This window comes from Eurosta solidaginis, chromosome 2 (genome assembly GCF_040869045.1).
Source record: "Eurosta solidaginis isolate ZX-2024a chromosome 2, ASM4086904v1, whole genome shotgun sequence".
Lineage (NCBI taxonomy): Eukaryota > Metazoa > Arthropoda > Insecta > Diptera > Tephritidae > Eurosta > Eurosta solidaginis.
The window spans coordinates 45,427,373-45,444,234 of NC_090320.1; the positions used below are offsets into that span (position 1 = coordinate 45,427,373).

At 36.1% G+C, this 16,862-nt stretch overlaps 2 protein-coding genes across 2 annotated transcripts in view; one reads left to right on the forward strand and one right to left on the reverse strand.

Moving 5' to 3' along the window:
• The window catches only part of LOC137241500 (serine-rich adhesin for platelets), a 759,406-nt gene that overhangs the window by 201,660 nt on the left and 540,884 nt on the right, over positions 1-16,862 (forward strand). The window contains exon 5 of the mRNA XM_067769103.1: positions 6,858-6,982. Within this exon, the coding sequence (XP_067625204.1) occupies positions 6,858-6,982 (125 nt within the window). The remainder of the gene's footprint in view (positions 1-6,857; positions 6,983-16,862) is intronic.
• The window catches only part of LOC137239647 (uncharacterized), a 244,279-nt gene continuing 235,537 nt past the window's right edge, over positions 8,121-16,862 (reverse strand). Inside the window, exon 13 of the mRNA XM_067765190.1 lies at positions 8,121-9,776. Coding sequence (XP_067621291.1) covers positions 9,063-9,776 — 714 coding nt within the window. The 3' untranslated portion in view covers positions 8,121-9,062. The remainder of the gene's footprint in view (positions 9,777-16,862) is intronic.

Consider the following 16,862-nt stretch of genomic DNA (forward strand, 5'->3'; position numbering starts at 1 on the left):
GTGTTGTATTTGTGCGAGTATGAATTGTGGTCCGGTTTTTATCGGTCGGTCGGTCGGTCGGTTTTGTGTTAGCTAATAAATAAAAAATACAATAAAATAAAATAAAATAAAATAAAATAAAACAAAATAAACGAGATCATTCGTGTTGTATTTATGCGAGTATACATTGTGGTCGGGTTTCTCTCGTTCGGTCGGTCGGTTGGTTTTGTTTAATAAATAAAAAAAAATAAAATAAAATAAACGTGATCATTCGTGTTGTATTTGTGCCAGTATGAATTGTGGTCCGGTTTTTATCGGTCGGTCGGTCGGTCGGTTTTGTGTTAGCTAATAAATAAAAAATAAATAAAACAAAATAAAATAAAATAAACGAGATCATTCGTGTTGTATTTATGCAAGTATACATTGTGGTCGGGTTTCTCTCGTTCGGTCGGTCGGTTGGTTTTGTTTAATAAAAAAAAAAAAAATAAAGTAAACGTGATCATTCGTGTTGTATTTGTGCGAGTATGAATTGTGGTCCGGATTTTATCGGTCGGTCGGTTTTGTGTTAGCTAATAAATAAAAAATAAATGAAACAAAATAAAATTAAATAAACGAGATCATTCGTGTTGTATTTATGCGAGTATACATTGTGGTCGGGTTTCTCTCGTTCGGTCGGTCGGTTGGTTTTGTTTAATAAATAAAAAAAAAAAAAAATGAAATAAACGTTATCATTCGTGTTGTATTTGTGCGAGTATGAATTGTGGTCCGGTTTTTATCGGTCGGTCGGTCGGTCGGTTTTGTGTTAGCTAATAAATAAAAAATAAAATTAAATAAAATAAAATAAACGAGATCATTCGTGTTGTATTTATGCCAGTATACATTGTGGTCGGGTTTCTCTCGTTCGGTCGGTCGGTTGGTTTTGTTTAATAAATAAAAAAAAAAATTAAATAAACGTGATCATTCGTGTTGCATTTGTGCGAGTATGAATTGTGGTCCGGTTTTTATCGGTCGGTCGGTCGGTCGGTTTTGTGTTAGCTAATAAATAAAAAATTAAATTAAATAAAATAAAATAAAATAAACGAGATCATTCGTGTTGTATTTATGCCAGTATACATTGTGGTCGGGTTTCTCTCGTTCGGTCGGTCGGTTGGTTTTGTTTAATAAATAAAAAAAAAATTAAATAAACGTGATCATTCGTGTTGTATTTGTGCGAGTATGAATTGTGGTCCGGTTTTATCGGTCGGTCGGTCGGTCGGTTTTGTGTTAGCTAATAAATTAAAAATAAAATAAAACAAAATAAAATAAAATAAACGAGATCATTCGTGTTGTATTTATGCGAGTATGAATTGTGGTCCGGTTTTTATCGGTCGGTCGGTCGGTCGGTTTTGTGTTAGCTAATAAATAAAAAATAAAATAAAACAAAATAAAATGAAATAAAATAAACGTGATCGTTCGTGTTGTATTTGCGCGAGTATCAATTGTGGTCCAGTTTTTATCGATCGGTCGGTCGGTCGGTTTTGTGTTAGCTAATAAATAAAAAATAAAATAAAATAAACGAGATCATTCGTGTTGTATTTATGCGAGTATACATTGTGTTCGGGTTTCTCTCGTTCGGTCGGTCGGTTGGTTTTGTTTAATAAATAAAAAAAAAAAAAATAAAATAAACGTGATCATTCGTGTTGTATTTGTGCGAGTATGTATTGTGGTCCGGTTTTTATCGGTCGGTCGGTCGGTCGGTTTTGTGTTAGCTAATAAATAAAAAATAAATTAAAATAAGATAAAATAAACGAGATCATTCGTGTTGTATTTATGCGAGTATACATTGTGGTCGGGTTTCTCTCGTTCGGTCGGTCGGTTGGTTTTGTTTAATAAATAAAAAAAATAAAATAAAATAAACGTGATCATTCGTGTTGTATTTATGCGAGTATACATTGTGGTCGGGTTTCTCTCGTTCGGTCGGTCGGTTGGTTTTGTTTAATGAATAAAAAAAAAAAATAAAATAAACGTGATCATTCGTGTTGTATTTGTGAGAGTATGAATTGTGGTCCGGTTTTTATCGGTCGGTCGGTCGGTCGGTTTTGTGTTAGCTAATAAATTAAAAATAAAATAAAACAAAATAAAATAAAATAAACGAGATCATTCGTGTTGTATTTATGCGAGTATGAATTGTGGTCCGGTCTTTATCGGTCGGTCGGTCGGTCGGTTTTGTGTTAGCTAATAAATAAAAAATAAAATAAAACAAAATAAAATGAAATAAAATAAACGTGATCGTTCGTGTTGTATTTGCGCGAGTATCAATTGTGGTCCAGTTTTTATCGATCGGTCGGTCGGTCGGTTTTGTGTTAGCTAATAAATAAAAAATAAAATAAAATAAACGAGATCATTCGTGTTGTATTTATGCGAGTATACATTGTGTTCGGGTTTCTCTCGTTCGGTCGGTCGGTTGGTTTTGTTTAATAAATAAAAAAAAAAAAAAAATAAACGTGATCATTCGTGTTGTATTTGTGAGAGTATGAATTGTGGTCCGGTTTTTATCGGTCGGTCGGTCGGTCGGTTTTGTGTTAGCTAATAAATTAAAAATAAAATAAAACAAAATAAAATAAAATAAACGAGATCATTCGTGTTGTATTTATGCGAGTATGAATTGTGGTCCGGTTTTTATCGGTCGGTCGGTCGGTCGGTTTTGTGTTAGCTAATAAATAAAAAATAAAATAAAACAAAATAAAATGAAATAAAATAAACGTGATCGTTCGTGTTGTATTTGCGCGAGTATCAATTGTGGTCCAGTTTTTATCGATCGGTCGGTCGGTCGGTTTTGTGTTAGCTAATAAATAAAAAATAAAATAAAATAAACGAGATCATTCGTGTTGTATTTATGCGAGTATACATTGTGGTCGGGTTTCTCTCGTTCGGTCGGTCGGTAAATAAAAAAAATAAAATAAAATAAACGTGATCGTTCGTGTTGTATTTGTGCGAGTATGAATTGTGGTCCCGTTTTTATCGGTCGGTCGGTTTTGTGTTAGCTAATAAATTAAAAATAAAATAAAACAAAATAAAATAAAATAAACGAGATCATTCGTGTTGTATTTATGCGAGTATGAATTGTGGTCCGGTTTTTATCGGTCGGTCGGTCGGTCGGTTTTGTGTTAGCTAATAAAAAATAAAATAAAATAAAATGAAATAAAATAAACGTGATCGTTCGTGTTGTATTTGTGCGAGTATGAATTGTGGTCCGGTTTTTATCGGTCGGTCGGTCGGTTTTGTATTGGCTAATAAATAAAAAATAAAATAAAATAAACGAGATCATTCGTGTTGTATTTATGCGAGTATACATTGTGTTCGGGTTTCTCTCGTTCGGTCGGTTGGTTGGTTTTGTTTAATAAATAAAAAAAAATAAAATAAACGTGATCATTCGTGTTGTATTTGTGCGAGTATGAATTGTGGTCCGGTTTTTATCGGTCGGTCGGTCGGTCGGTTTTGTGTTAGCTAATAAATAAAAAATAAATTAAAATAAGATAAAATAAACGAGATCATTCGTGTTGTATTTATGCGAGTATACATTGTGGTCGGGTTTCTCTCGTTCGGTCGGTCGGTTGGTTTTGTTTAATAAATAAAAAAAAAAAAATAAAATAAACGTGATCATTCGTGTTGTATTTGTGCGAGTATATATTGTGGTCCGGTTTTTATAGGTCGGTCGGTCGGTCGGTTTTGTGTTAGCTAATAAATAAAAAATAAATTAAAATAAGATAAAATAAACGAGATCATTCGTGTTGTATTTATGCGAGTATACATTGTGGTCGGGTTTCTCTCGTTCGGTCGGTCGGTTGGTTTTGTTTAATAAATAAAAAAAATAAAATAAAATAAACGTGATCGTTCGTGTTGTATTTGTGCGAGTATGAATTGTGGTCCCGTTTTTATCGGTCGGTCGGTTTTGTGTTAGCTAATAAATTAAAAATAAAATAAAACAAAATAAAATAAAATAAACGAGATCATTCGTGTTGTATTTATGCGAGTATGAATTGTGGTCCGGTTTTTATCGGTCGGTCGGTCGGTCGGTTTTGTGTTAGCTAATAAATAAAAAATAAAATAAAATAAACGAGATCATTCGTGTTGTATTTATGCGAGTATACATTGTGTTCGGGTTTCTCTCGTTCGGTCGGTCGGTTGGTTTTGTTTAATAAATAAAAAAAAAAAAATAAAATAAACGTGATCATTCGTGTTGTATTTGTGCGAGTATATATTGTGGTCCGGTTTTTATCGGTCGGTCGGTCGGTCGGTTTTGTGTTAGCTAATAAATAAAAAATAAATTAAAATAAGATAAAATAAACGAGATCATTCGTGTTGTATTTATGCGAGTATACATTGTGGTCGGGTTTCTCTCGTTCGGTCGGTCGGTTGGTTTTGTTTAATAAATAAAAAAAATAAAATAAAATAAACGTGATCGTTCGTGTTGTATTTGTGCGAGTATGAATTGTGGTCCCGTTTTTATCGGTCGGTTGGTTTTGTGTTAGCTAATAAATTAAAAATAAAATAAAACAAAATAAGATAAAATAAACGAGATCATTCGTGTTGTGTTTATGCGAGTATACATTGTGGTCGGGTTTCTCTCGTTCGGTCGGTCGGTTGGTTTTGTTTAATAAATAAAAAAAATAAAATAAAATAAACGTGATCGTTCGTGTTGTATTTGTGCGAGTATGAATTGTGGTCCCGTTTTTATCGGTCGGTCGGTTTTGTGTTAGCTAATAAATTAAAAATAAAATAAAACAAAATAAAATAAAATAAACTAGATCATTCGTGTTGTATTTATGCGAGTATGAATTGTGGTCCGGTTTTTATCGGTCGGTCGGTCGGTCGGTTTTGTGTTAGCTAATAAATAAAAAATAAAATAAAATAAACGAGATCATTCGTGTTGTATTTATGCGAGTATACATTGTGTTCGGGTTTCTCTCGTTCGGTCGGTCGGTTGGTTTTGTTTAATAAATAAAAAAAAAAAATAAAATAAACGTGATCATTCGTGTTGTATTTGTGCGAGTATATATTGTGGTCCGGTTTTTATCGGTCGGTCGGTCGGTCGGTTTTGTGTTAGCTAATAAATAAAAAATAAATTAAAATAAGATAAAATAAACGAGATCATTCGTGTTGTATTTATGCGAGTATACATTGTGGTCGGGTTTCTCTCGTTCGGTCGGTCGGTTGGTTTTGTTTAATAAATAAAAAAAATAAAATAAAATAAACGTGATCGTTCGTGTTGTATTTGTGCGAGTATGAATTGTGGTCCCGTTTTTATCGGTCGGTCGGTTTTGTGTTAGCTAATAAATTAAAAATAAAATAAAACAAAATAAAATAAAATAAACGAGATCATTCGTGTTGTATTTATGCGAGTATGAATTGTGGTCCGGTTTTTATCGGTCGGTCGGTCGGTCGGTTTTGTGTTAGCTAATAAATAAAAAATAAAATAAAATAAAATGAAATAAAATAAACGTGATCGTTCGTGTTGTATTTGTGCGAGTATGAATTGTGGTCCGGTTTTTATCGGTCGGTCGGTCGGTTTTGTATTGGCTAATAAATAAAAAATAAAATAAAATAAACGAGATCATTCGTGTTGTATTTATGCGAGTATACATTGTGTTCAGGTTTCTCTCGTTCGGTCGGTTGGTTGGTTTTGTTTAATAAATAAAAAAAAATAAAATAAACGTGATCATTCGTGTTGTATTTGTGCGAGTATGAATTGTGGTCCGGTTTTTATCGGTCGGTCGGTCGGTCGGGTTTGTGTTAGCTAATAAATAAAAAATAAAATAAAATAAAATGAAATAAAATAAACGTGATCGTTCGTGTTGTATTTGTGCGAGTATGAATTGTGGTCCGGTTTTTATCGGTCGGTCGGTCGGTTTTGTGTTAGCTAATAAATAAAAAATAAAATAAAATAAAATAAAATAAAATAAAATAAAATAAAATGAAATTAAATAAAAGTGATCTTTCGTGCTGTTTTTATGCGAGTATGAATTAAGGTCCGGTTTTTGTCGGTCGGTCGGTCGGTTTTGTATTGGCTAATAAATAAAAAAACTAAAATAAAACATTTTAACTAAAAAGAAACGGATTTTTCATGTTGGAGCCAAAAATATTTTTTGTGATTTTTTTGTTGATAATAAAATAAAATTAGGGAGAGGAAAATAAAGAAAAGGAAAGGAAAGAAGAGGAAAGGTAAGGATAGGAGAGGAAAGGAAAGTAAAGGATATAAAATTAAAGAAAAAAACTTTTTTAAAAATAAGCTTTTATTATTGGTTAATAAAATTAACTAAAAAGTAAAAAATAAATTGACTGTAAAGATATATAACACTTTTTAAGTTCATTGTAACCTTTAACGATAATTAGGCTTCTTCATCTGCGCCAAAAAAATTCCATATTGTACATAATTATATATTTTTAACATCAAAACTTTACACCTAATTTATTAAATCTTACAGTTTATATCACAGTCCTAACTGTTCTAATAAAAGCGTGTTACATTGCGATAGCAAGAAAAGGAGGTCCTCAATGTTCTTAATTATACCATCAAAATTTACCCATTTCAAAAAGTGTTTGGGAGTTTGAGAAAATAAGGGACTTGATGGCCCAAATCGAATAGAAATTTTATATTATATTCGAAATTTTTTTCAAATTTGCTAGAAATGCAGACTACCGTCTACACGAAAGTTAAAATAGCTTTTTACCCGTGAACTTGAGAACGGTTGAAAATATAGGGACGAAATCTGGAGCTCTATTGAAATGAAAACTGCTCTTTTAGAAATTCGAAAAATTGGTTAATACCACGCCCACTTGTATACTTTAGTAAACCCCTATAAGTAGTTTGCTCAGTAAATTTTTTTCTTATTTTACAGCACGCAATGGCAAAACGCGTTACGAAGTTACAATACGCCTAGGCGCCAACTTAACTGCATTTTATGGAAATTCAGATCGTGAAAAACGTCCAACTGATAATCTGCCAAGTTTTCTAGAACGACATGTGAGTAGTAAGAAGTTAATTTTCAAACTTTATGATAATCGTAATTCGAATCAAAATATATACAACAACGTAATATGGGGATATTAATTTTTTAAAATTTTGAAATTATCTGCAAAGAAGAAGAATTGGAATTCATTCATTCACCAAGAATAACTGCTACTAAGATAGTCCCAGTCCCAGTCCCAGTCCCAGTCCCAGTCCCAGTCCCAGTCCCAGTCCCAGTCCCAGTCCCAGTCCCAGTCCCAGTCCTAGTCCCAGTCCCAGTCCCAGTCCCAGTCCCAGTCCCAGTCCTAGTCCCATTCCCTTTCCCATTCCCAGTCCCAGTCCCAGTCCCATTCCCAGTCCCAGTCCCAGTCCCAGTCCCAGTCCCAGTCCCAGTCCCAGTCCCAGTCCTAGTCCTAGTCCTACTCCTAGTACCAGTCCTCGTCCCAGTCCTAGCTCCATTCCCAGTCCTAGTCCTAGTCCCAGACCCAGTCCAACAAATTTAAGGCAAATTAAATCATAAATAGAATTTGTTCGAATAGATCGGTCCTTGGTCCACTTTTCGCAACATCGTTGAGCTGTTTGTCCACTACCAGCACCTACCTCTCTGACTACGTAATTTGACTCTACTTTCAGGTTTTCGCTTTTTACCTCCTCTGCTTTAGCGTATTGTGGTTATTGTCCTTACGACTCGTCTTTCTAAGACGCTGGTACCCCTAGATATTCCTTCCGTCTGTGAGTGTAACACACACTCCGATTCCGTATTAAGTTGGAGTATGCAGTGCTGGCTCCCCTAAGTCCGTGAGTATTTGATACATGAAGCACATTCCAATTCCGTGTTGGTATATTCGGGTTTTGACGCTGCAGCATATTACGCGTATCCTCCGACTTAGTCATGTGTAGAATCCAAAATCTGGCCTTTGGTGTAGTGAGGATCAGTGCTCCACCCACACCTTCTACCTTGTATCTACTTGTCTTTGAAGTACTGAAGCAATTCTCTGCAGATATTCCAAAGTCGCATTTTTGTATCAGGTCAAAATCATAACCCAATTGTAAGATCCAGCTGCTTCGAAGGCTCATAGCAATTTATGTTGTTCATTATGCATCATTTTAATCATAACAATAACCAGCAACACACTCTCGAAGTTAAACAACGCTAACGGATGCTGTCTGTTTTCACCATCCGCTCTAATTCAACTTGAATGTATGTGACGCATAATATGAGTGGTGAAAGTCCCACTCAAAGCTAATTTGCTCGTACAGTTCACAACGAACAAACAAACGAATTGCGTTTTCTTGGAAAAAATGTTACTTTTGTATAAACAATTTTGCTCATATAAGAAGGAAACCAAGTTTTTTGTTTTTATGCAGAACGATGGAAACCATTTCAAGGTTTTACTGCAAAGAAGAAATATTCCTACTGTTCCATCCGCTCTTGACTTAAAGCTGTGTAAACAAAAATTTTATGATTTTTTACTACATTTTGGCAATTTTCCACGCTCTTTAAATATATACCTTAAAATTTTATTAAAAATGTCCATATAACGTAGCTATGCTTTCAAATGCAATAAACCGTTTTAAAATTGAAGCAACTTTATTTATAAGTAATTGTATTGGGCCAAGTAACAATTTTAATAATATTTTTATTGGAGCTTTTCGGCCGGGGGTTTTTTTCCTTCTTAATAAAACAGCGTTTTATTTAATCATCCTACGCGTTTCGACGCAATTTTTGCGTCTTCAGCAGGGATTTTTTAATCATAATTTTTTGTACATTAATAACTAATCTACTCTAGTAAATGTTTGACTGGTGAAAGCAAAGGGTGTACAGTGTGTCAATGATGTATTTATGGATGTGTATGTCTATACCTTAAATGTTATTTAACAAAAAATATTAGTTGTTAATGTACAAAAAATTATGATTAAAAAATCTCTGATGAAGAAGCAAAAATTGCGTCGAAACGCGTCGGATGATTAAATAAAACGTTGTTTTATTTTATAGGATTTATAGATATCACATATGCATGTGCTTATATCTTCTTTATCTACCACTTATCTAAATATACTAAATTGTCGTATCTAAATAATCTAAAATCAAATTTTACTGTTCGTAATGTTTCGTTAAATTCAGAGATTCTTCATTACTTTTTGCCAGACTGCGACGATGTTGTGCGTTTGCAATTGTATTGAGCGCATTACGTGCGGCACGGGTATTGCGTTCCAACGATGATGACCAACCACTACCACCACCAATACCATCTCCACCAACAACACCACCGCTAACACTGTTAATATCATTGCGTGGTGTCATCATACCAATTCCTGTTTCCATTATCGTTGGCATTGAAACAACACAACTACCACCTACTCCTCCACCACCACCACCACCACCACCACCACCACCACCTCCACCAATATTAGGAATACCCATTGCACTACACAATTCAGTGCCAAAATTTCTTCCATTATTATTTTCAGTTTCATTAGCTTTGTACGAATGTGCTGAACGTGACGTTGGACGCCAACGATTAAATTTCATTGATGTTTTACGTTGATGTGGCAAAGTGCCTGATGGTGATGTTGTTGTATTATTTACAGTGCCACCTCTGACAGCTGCTGTGTGCTGTTCCAATAGATTAGAAACAAGCTTATCAAGTGCCTTTAGATCGACTTGCATTTTTGAGTTGCGCATTGAGTTAATGCGACTACCAGCACGACTGCTCCGACTACCAAATGGTGAATTATTACCAACACCAAATTCGTTATTTGTTTCGCGTAAATTGAGACCAGCCATGCGTGCCAAACGTTGTGGGAGCTGAAAGAGGCCAATAAAAGTGAAAGTAATCAAACAGAGAAATTTAAAGGGGTTGAATGAAAATAAGCTTTGTGAAATACATTTTAGTACCACAGTAAGATACTGTGATAATAGAAAAAGTTGAGCAAAAATTTTCAGTCAAAAATTGTGAGAAAAATATAACTGTTTTTATAGCAAGCACTCTGTCGTGGCGAAACATAAGAAATCGGGACGCTCCGGTACTAAATAGTTCAATTGCCGTGTGCGCGCCCAACGGGTTAGGGGCTTACAATATACACGCGGTAGGTATTCCTGTCGTAAAAAGCGACTAAAATAACAAATTTATACAAGGGTTTGTGTAGCGCTACCCTCTAAAGGGGTTATCAGCGCAACATATAACTTTTCCAACCCAATCGCCAACCTCACCAACCCGTGGCGAATCTAGTTTCATTAACAGCAGAAGCTCTGGCGGCCCCGAACTCCTGATGGATCAAGGGGGTGGGAGGGAATGGCCTAGAAGGCTGCATGTGGTCATAACAAATCGTTCCCTATATGGTCGGGCTAGTACCTTTATGGTGCTTGTTACCGGAACGTACCTGATCTGCATCCAGTAAAGGACCATCCTCAAGGCCTTCGGGAGGTGTCCATATCTCTAAAATAAGAACAACAACAACTATCGCATACGTGATTTGTTTGAGCCCTCGAACTGCCGGCTCGAACCAAGATAAGCATCTGTTCTCTAAACGATATCTGGGCCTAACAATGCGGCCGTGGATGTAAAGAAAATGACGAGTTATGTAATGGGAATTTTACGGCTACCCTTTGTGTCTCCAACAGAACATAAGCAGAAAAGGTTAATGTCGTGCTAAAACTGTCTGTGAAGAGGGCAGGATTAACCCACAACGGGGCCCTAGCCAACCATCAATTTGGGGCCCTTTTTCACGTCATTTCTCTTCTTTATTTACTTAAACAACACAAACTTATATTTTTCATAAAAATTTTATTGCCACAATGTAATAGTATCAATAAAATTACTGTCTACATTTTAAACATGTCGTTTATATCGTCAATATCGATTTTGTTCAATAAATCTGAATCAATGCAAATTATACCTAACATCTCGGGTCGCTCTTGTCGCGTTGTAGCCCTTTCAGCAGATTTGATTTTTTTTAATTGTGAGAAGGATCGTTCGGCAGAACAATTTGTGAAATGTTATAAAAATCCGAAGAGTTGATCTTCCATTAGAATCTTATACAAATGACTATGAGTTTTCATTTCAATGAAAAATTCTTCCAAATCTTTAGAATAAAAAATAACTAAGTTGTTTGTAGCTTCGTGGAGGTCTCCATCACTTAGAGAAAAGTTGATGAGAAATGTAAATTTCTCTGAAACTTCCATATACTTTCACTGTGAAGGTTATCGATGATTTCGAGGAAACCTTTCGTCCTAAAATCATCGCGAGGCGAAAAATCTACCTCTGGAGCATTTCCGTCGTTAGGCTGGTTTTCTACGTCGAGTACATTTTACGATTTCTGTATAACCTACACCAGGTAATAATTGTTTTGTTTTTCCCTCGAAATCATTGACCTTTTCGCGGAATGAAACTAAACTCTCTTCTATCGATCCGTATAAAAAAGCACACGTTTGCAAATCTGCTTTGCAATGACTTACTCACTGAGTGTTCAGTGTTTTTTTATTATTCATTATACTCTCCTTTCACTTCTTTGCATGCTCATACGATTTGCCAAATGAGTCCTTTTTAGGAACCTGGTTGGTCGCTGCCTTATCAATGCGGTCAATTGAGTTTTATTTATTTGAGTAAAATTTATTTTCAGTTCTGATTATATTTTGCTTCCACTCTCTAGCATTTTATGTTTGTAAGAAAATTTGAAAAGTCTTTTTCATTTTTTGGGGGCCCTCTATTCTGCCTACTTGGCCGTGTCTGTATAGGGAGAAGCCATTGAATTAGCCATACAAGCTCAGGTTTTGTCAAACTAACGCTGTCTTTTTGCAGTGGGTTATATTTCTCATTTGTAGCAAGTGGTGATTAAGAAGTCATTCACGGAGTCTCGCTAAATTTGTCTGCTGGCCTTTAGTTACCTTGTGTAATCTAGCTACACCTTTTTGATATATGCAGGATGCAGGCTTGTTTTTCTTCAAGCCACTTCATGGATTACTGTGCAAGTAGAATAAGCATCAGTACCGTATTCGCGCTGCATGTTATGTTAGGTAGAACTGGCCAGTCAATAAAGACCTCAAATAAACTGAATGTGTCCATAGTGTTAGCAAAACATGTTTGACGACCCAAACGAAAAACTTGTGTCATAGAATAACTCCTTCTTCTTCGCAAATAGCAGACGTTTTCTAGGACCTAGCTTAGTTGCTGCCTTGAGATTTGGCAACTCTGCCTCCCTTAGTCGCTGAAGCCTCCTAGCTGAAGCTTGGACACGAACGCAAAACGCACTCTACCATTTTGTTTTTCATGCAGCTTGAATGTCCTAACATCTGCTAATGAAATCTTACTTATGCGCAATGTGACGCCAGAAGGCATTGTTCAGTTAGTATGCCCTTTGTGAGCCGTAAATCTTCTCCCTTCAGAGACCCAATCAACTTTGGGAGTCTTATGTCGTAGGATTTGCACAAAATCTTAGAAATTTTTCTGTCCTGCGCTCTTTTCAAGCATTTTCTGCTGTATAGATCATGTACAGCTCATTAATCCTTTCTATTCATCCCAAAGACATGAACACACCCTTTTTGCGGACTGTTTTTGACTGTTTCGGTAAGAAACACTACTAAGGTAAAAGCCCGACCATCAACGATTAAATATGATTACATTGTAGTTCCATGAGGAACTTGAGGTGGCCAGAGCATCGGCTGCTAAAGAAACAGGATTCGCCACAGGTAGTTGAGGTTAGAAAATAGGTAGAAAAAGTAACAAATTGTGCTGGTATCCCCTTGCAAAAGTTGCGCTACACAAACAATTTGCGTATTTTAGTCGGCTTTTATGACAAGCATACCTCTCGTGGGTATATTCTAACTTCTAGCTCGTTGGCGGTCTCTTTTGCCAATTCAGCGGACTTTTCGTTACCTTTTATCCCTTATTGATCGGGAATCCGGTACAGATGTATAGTATGGCCTGAGCAAAGTCTCTCTTATTTTTCTTTGATTTTGTGGACACTTCTTGATAAGAATTAGTGACTGTAATGACTGCAGCACGTTTCTTCCAGAATTTCTGCTGCTTTCTTTTCGGCTAGAATTTCCGCCAGAAAGACACTGCAGTGATGTGACAGAATCAAGTTATTTTTAGACCTAAATAGTAAATAGCACGTCTGACCCCTTTATGAAGTTCAGGGATTATATCTGAATACTTCTCTTGAGTAGTCTTTCGTATGAGGAGTGTGTTGCCAGCACAACATGAGTACAATTATAACCGTAGAGCCGATGAACTCATAGCCCTTGCCTTTCATATTTTCTTAATTTTTTTGTATCGAGAGCATTGGCCTCTGTAGGCAGTGTGAAGCAGGATGATAATTCCTAGCTTTTTTTTACGCTTACTTGCATTGGGAATTACCTTGCCGCTGCAGAGCAATTACATGCTGCTGATTGCGTAATAGGGTCCTTGTGATTCCCGAGCTCTATCGATGGCTATATTTTGTTAATTTGTTGCCTATACAGGATTTTTTGTTGTAGTGAAAGTAAAAATGAGTCTCGGGAGAGCTCTGAGCCCAGACCTGACTGCAATAGATTCCCAGAATTGGCAGAGTAGTTCTTTCGGCTTTCCTTACTCCATCAAATTGCCTATATAAATAATCTGGAATTGACTAAGAAGTCATTGCGTGAACGGTTCGTTCGGTTTCTTATTAGCCTACTTGCGTATGGCCGTTAGCTGCGCTTAAAAACATGCTGTTAAGGCGTAGATCTCCTGATTTTTCCGTGAGGCAAGTGAAGTCGGTGAGTGTCATTCCATTGTTACATCTGGGCAGGTTGCGGGGAGTTTCAAAGTGACGGTTGAAATTTTTCCGTTTGAATTTTTTTAAGTAATTTCTCTCAAACTAATAATTTAAGAAGTTTCGAAACTCCTCCACTTAAAGGTGAATATTTGTTTGATACGAAACTGGTGAAATATAAAAGTTAGGTGTGCGTTTTACACGAATGGATTACCATGTGGAACTACGAAATCACCTTTCTATGTAAGCGGATGACCTCACTTCCCTATTCCAGACAAACTATAAAAACCTTACGAAAACTGGCTGTTACATGCTTATTAGTGAGAAACCGAGATCCAAATTCGTTTTTTAACCTAACTTTTATATTTTACAAATAAGAAGTATAAGCTCAATTTAGCTTGTGACGGGTGGAACAAGTTACATTTGAAGCGCTTATTGTGTGAATCAATTGCACCAGGCTGCTTTTGCTGCTGGATTTCAGATTGGAATTCAGGGTATACGCTGCAGCCGAGTTTTTCAACTGAATCTAACTTTAGCTATGGATCCCTACTATTGGAACTTTCGCATCAGGGATGAGAGTTTTATGCAACAGACTAATTAGTAAATAAGGGATCAAATCGGCCGGCCAATAAAGACCTCACATGGACTGAATGTATCCATAATGTTTCCAGAATTTGTTCGATGACCAAACGGAAGAACCCCAGTCAGGTACCTGGACTTATGTCATCGAATAACTCCATCCTCTTGGCACGTACTAGAAGTTTTCTAGGACCTATCTTAATTGCTGCTTCGAGATATGGCAACTCTTCCGCCCCTAATAACTGGACCCTTGACCTGGCGGGCGCCAAATACGTCTTCAACCATTCTTTTCGTTTAGATCGCACTTCCTGCACCTGCTGGGACTGACGGGGCCAAACTTATAACCGTGTGACGTCAGAAAGCAATGTTGAGTTACTATGCCCATTCTGAGCCCTAAATCTTCTCTCTTCAGAGATATGAGCCAGTTTGTGAGTCCTAGAAGTTTTGTAGTCCGGCGCGTTTGTCCACGCCTTTCCTGTTTGATGGATCATATATTACTCCAGTTTCCTTTTAATTCCTCTCATGCGGATTGGGACGTCTATCTTCATTTCAGAAAATGTTACACCCTCCTTTGTCAACCAGTCAGCCTTTTCGTTACCTTCTGTCCCTTGATGACCGAGAAACCCAATGCTTATTTGCATTCCAGAACACTTTTTTATGAAGTTTTGTGTGAGATTATTGCCTTAATCGCTGCTGAGGTGGTACTTAATATTAACATATATTCTTTTAAGACAGCGCCCATTTAGGAACGGAACTTTTTATAATTGACAAGTACCAGAAAACTTGCTTATTCAGTAGTAAATAAAGGGAATGCGGTTGCTCGCGTGGAAGATCCTCAAATAACCGACTTTCTTTGTTTGTATGTAAAAATTTGGAGCGTGCTAGTCTTCCATGCAAATAGAACTAAAAATATAAAAAAAGGCAACAGGGCCCTAACCCACCGATATTTCCGGTCAAAGAGTTAACCATTTGCCATTAATGGTTGGGAGAACCGAATGTATCCCTATTTTATTATTGTAGTACCATTCAAACATGTAGAAGGGAATAATTTGTTTTAGGGCAAAGATAAAATACTTGTGTGGGTTCTGTGACATTTTTGAATAAACAATAAGATTTGCATTTGATTGTTTATTTACTAAAAATAAATAAAACAGAAAAACTTACAAAATACTTTTATTTTATATTTAAATATTGATATTCATATTTCCTACACATTTATGTGCACTTATAAGTATCGCAAGCTATAAACACAAGAAACACTAAATCAATATATTTTCACAGTCAAATATTTAAAATTCCTTTTTAAACAATTTAGCATCCCTGGGGACATGCGTCTTCCCTGTTATCAACCAAATTGTAAAAGCAAATAACTTTCCATTATTATCTTTTGTATTTTTTGCTATGCTTTTTAAATCAAAACCATTTGCCCAATGGTCAACCTTTCTGCAACTCACTGAAGTATTCCTTTGATTGTCTCCATTTATTTTGCACGCAACTCTCTTTCTCTGTCCTAAATCGCCATAATCCAGTTTAGATTTTCAGTGTTAAAAAAATATCACTTTGACTCAATTTAGTCCTTATATGTCAATGAAAAGTACTTCAAATTTGCTAAGAGCCATTATTATTTATTTACAAAGCCTTATGTAAAAGACCCTGTAGGAAATTTATCTAAATGGGAGCAAATACAATAAAAACAACTGACAAATGCGAACTTTCCAAGCTGTCGGAACTTTAAGTTTGTACTGGTTGTTGTTGTGGTTTTAGCGGTTTATAAGACTGTGTACTGGCTCACCAAATAGCTTATCACAGATTTCATCAGTCCACAAAATGGACGCTTGCATATTATATTTATTGTAAAAAAACTTCGCGAACAATTTGAAAACAGCTTCCGGAATGGTATAGCGGTACTGAGCTCACCAATTATTTCAAAGCTCGCAAGTTACACGAAAGATTGCGAATGGCCTAAAATGAAAGTAGAATATGCATCAGTTACCAGGCATGCCTTCTTATGTAATGCATGCAAGCTTAACTTCTCGATAAAAAACTGGTAAAAACAAGTTCGGATTTGAACTATGTAGACTGACGGAAGAACACTTCTAGAACGTGGTCGAACAGCCTGGTTATGTATACGGTTTGTATGTAGGGATACCTCAGCTTGTGCTCGGATAATGCAGAAGTGATCATCTAGTCAATTTTAATTAGAACTAGCCGGGAATTTTTACCAGAATATTAATTCAATACATCAAACCAACACTAATAGATAAACACCAACCATTCCGTGCATGGGATTGCATTCACTGTTGTTGTTGTTGTTGCTGTTGTACCAGTTCCCCGCCCCATCCAGTAAGAGCAATCACTAACAAACTGACAGTCATTTTTATTGTAGAGCAATGTTCAATGCAGCACAATTTTGAAAGAGGAAGACGAAGAAGTCGGGTAGAGAGCAGGGAGAGATATACTACATAGATGAAAAGACAGAGATAAGGGTAGAGCTTAAAGAAGTACCGAGAAGGAAAATGAGTGAAAAAATGAGAGGGAAAAAAATGTGAGAGAGCAAGAGGGAAAAAAAGAGGAAGGCGGA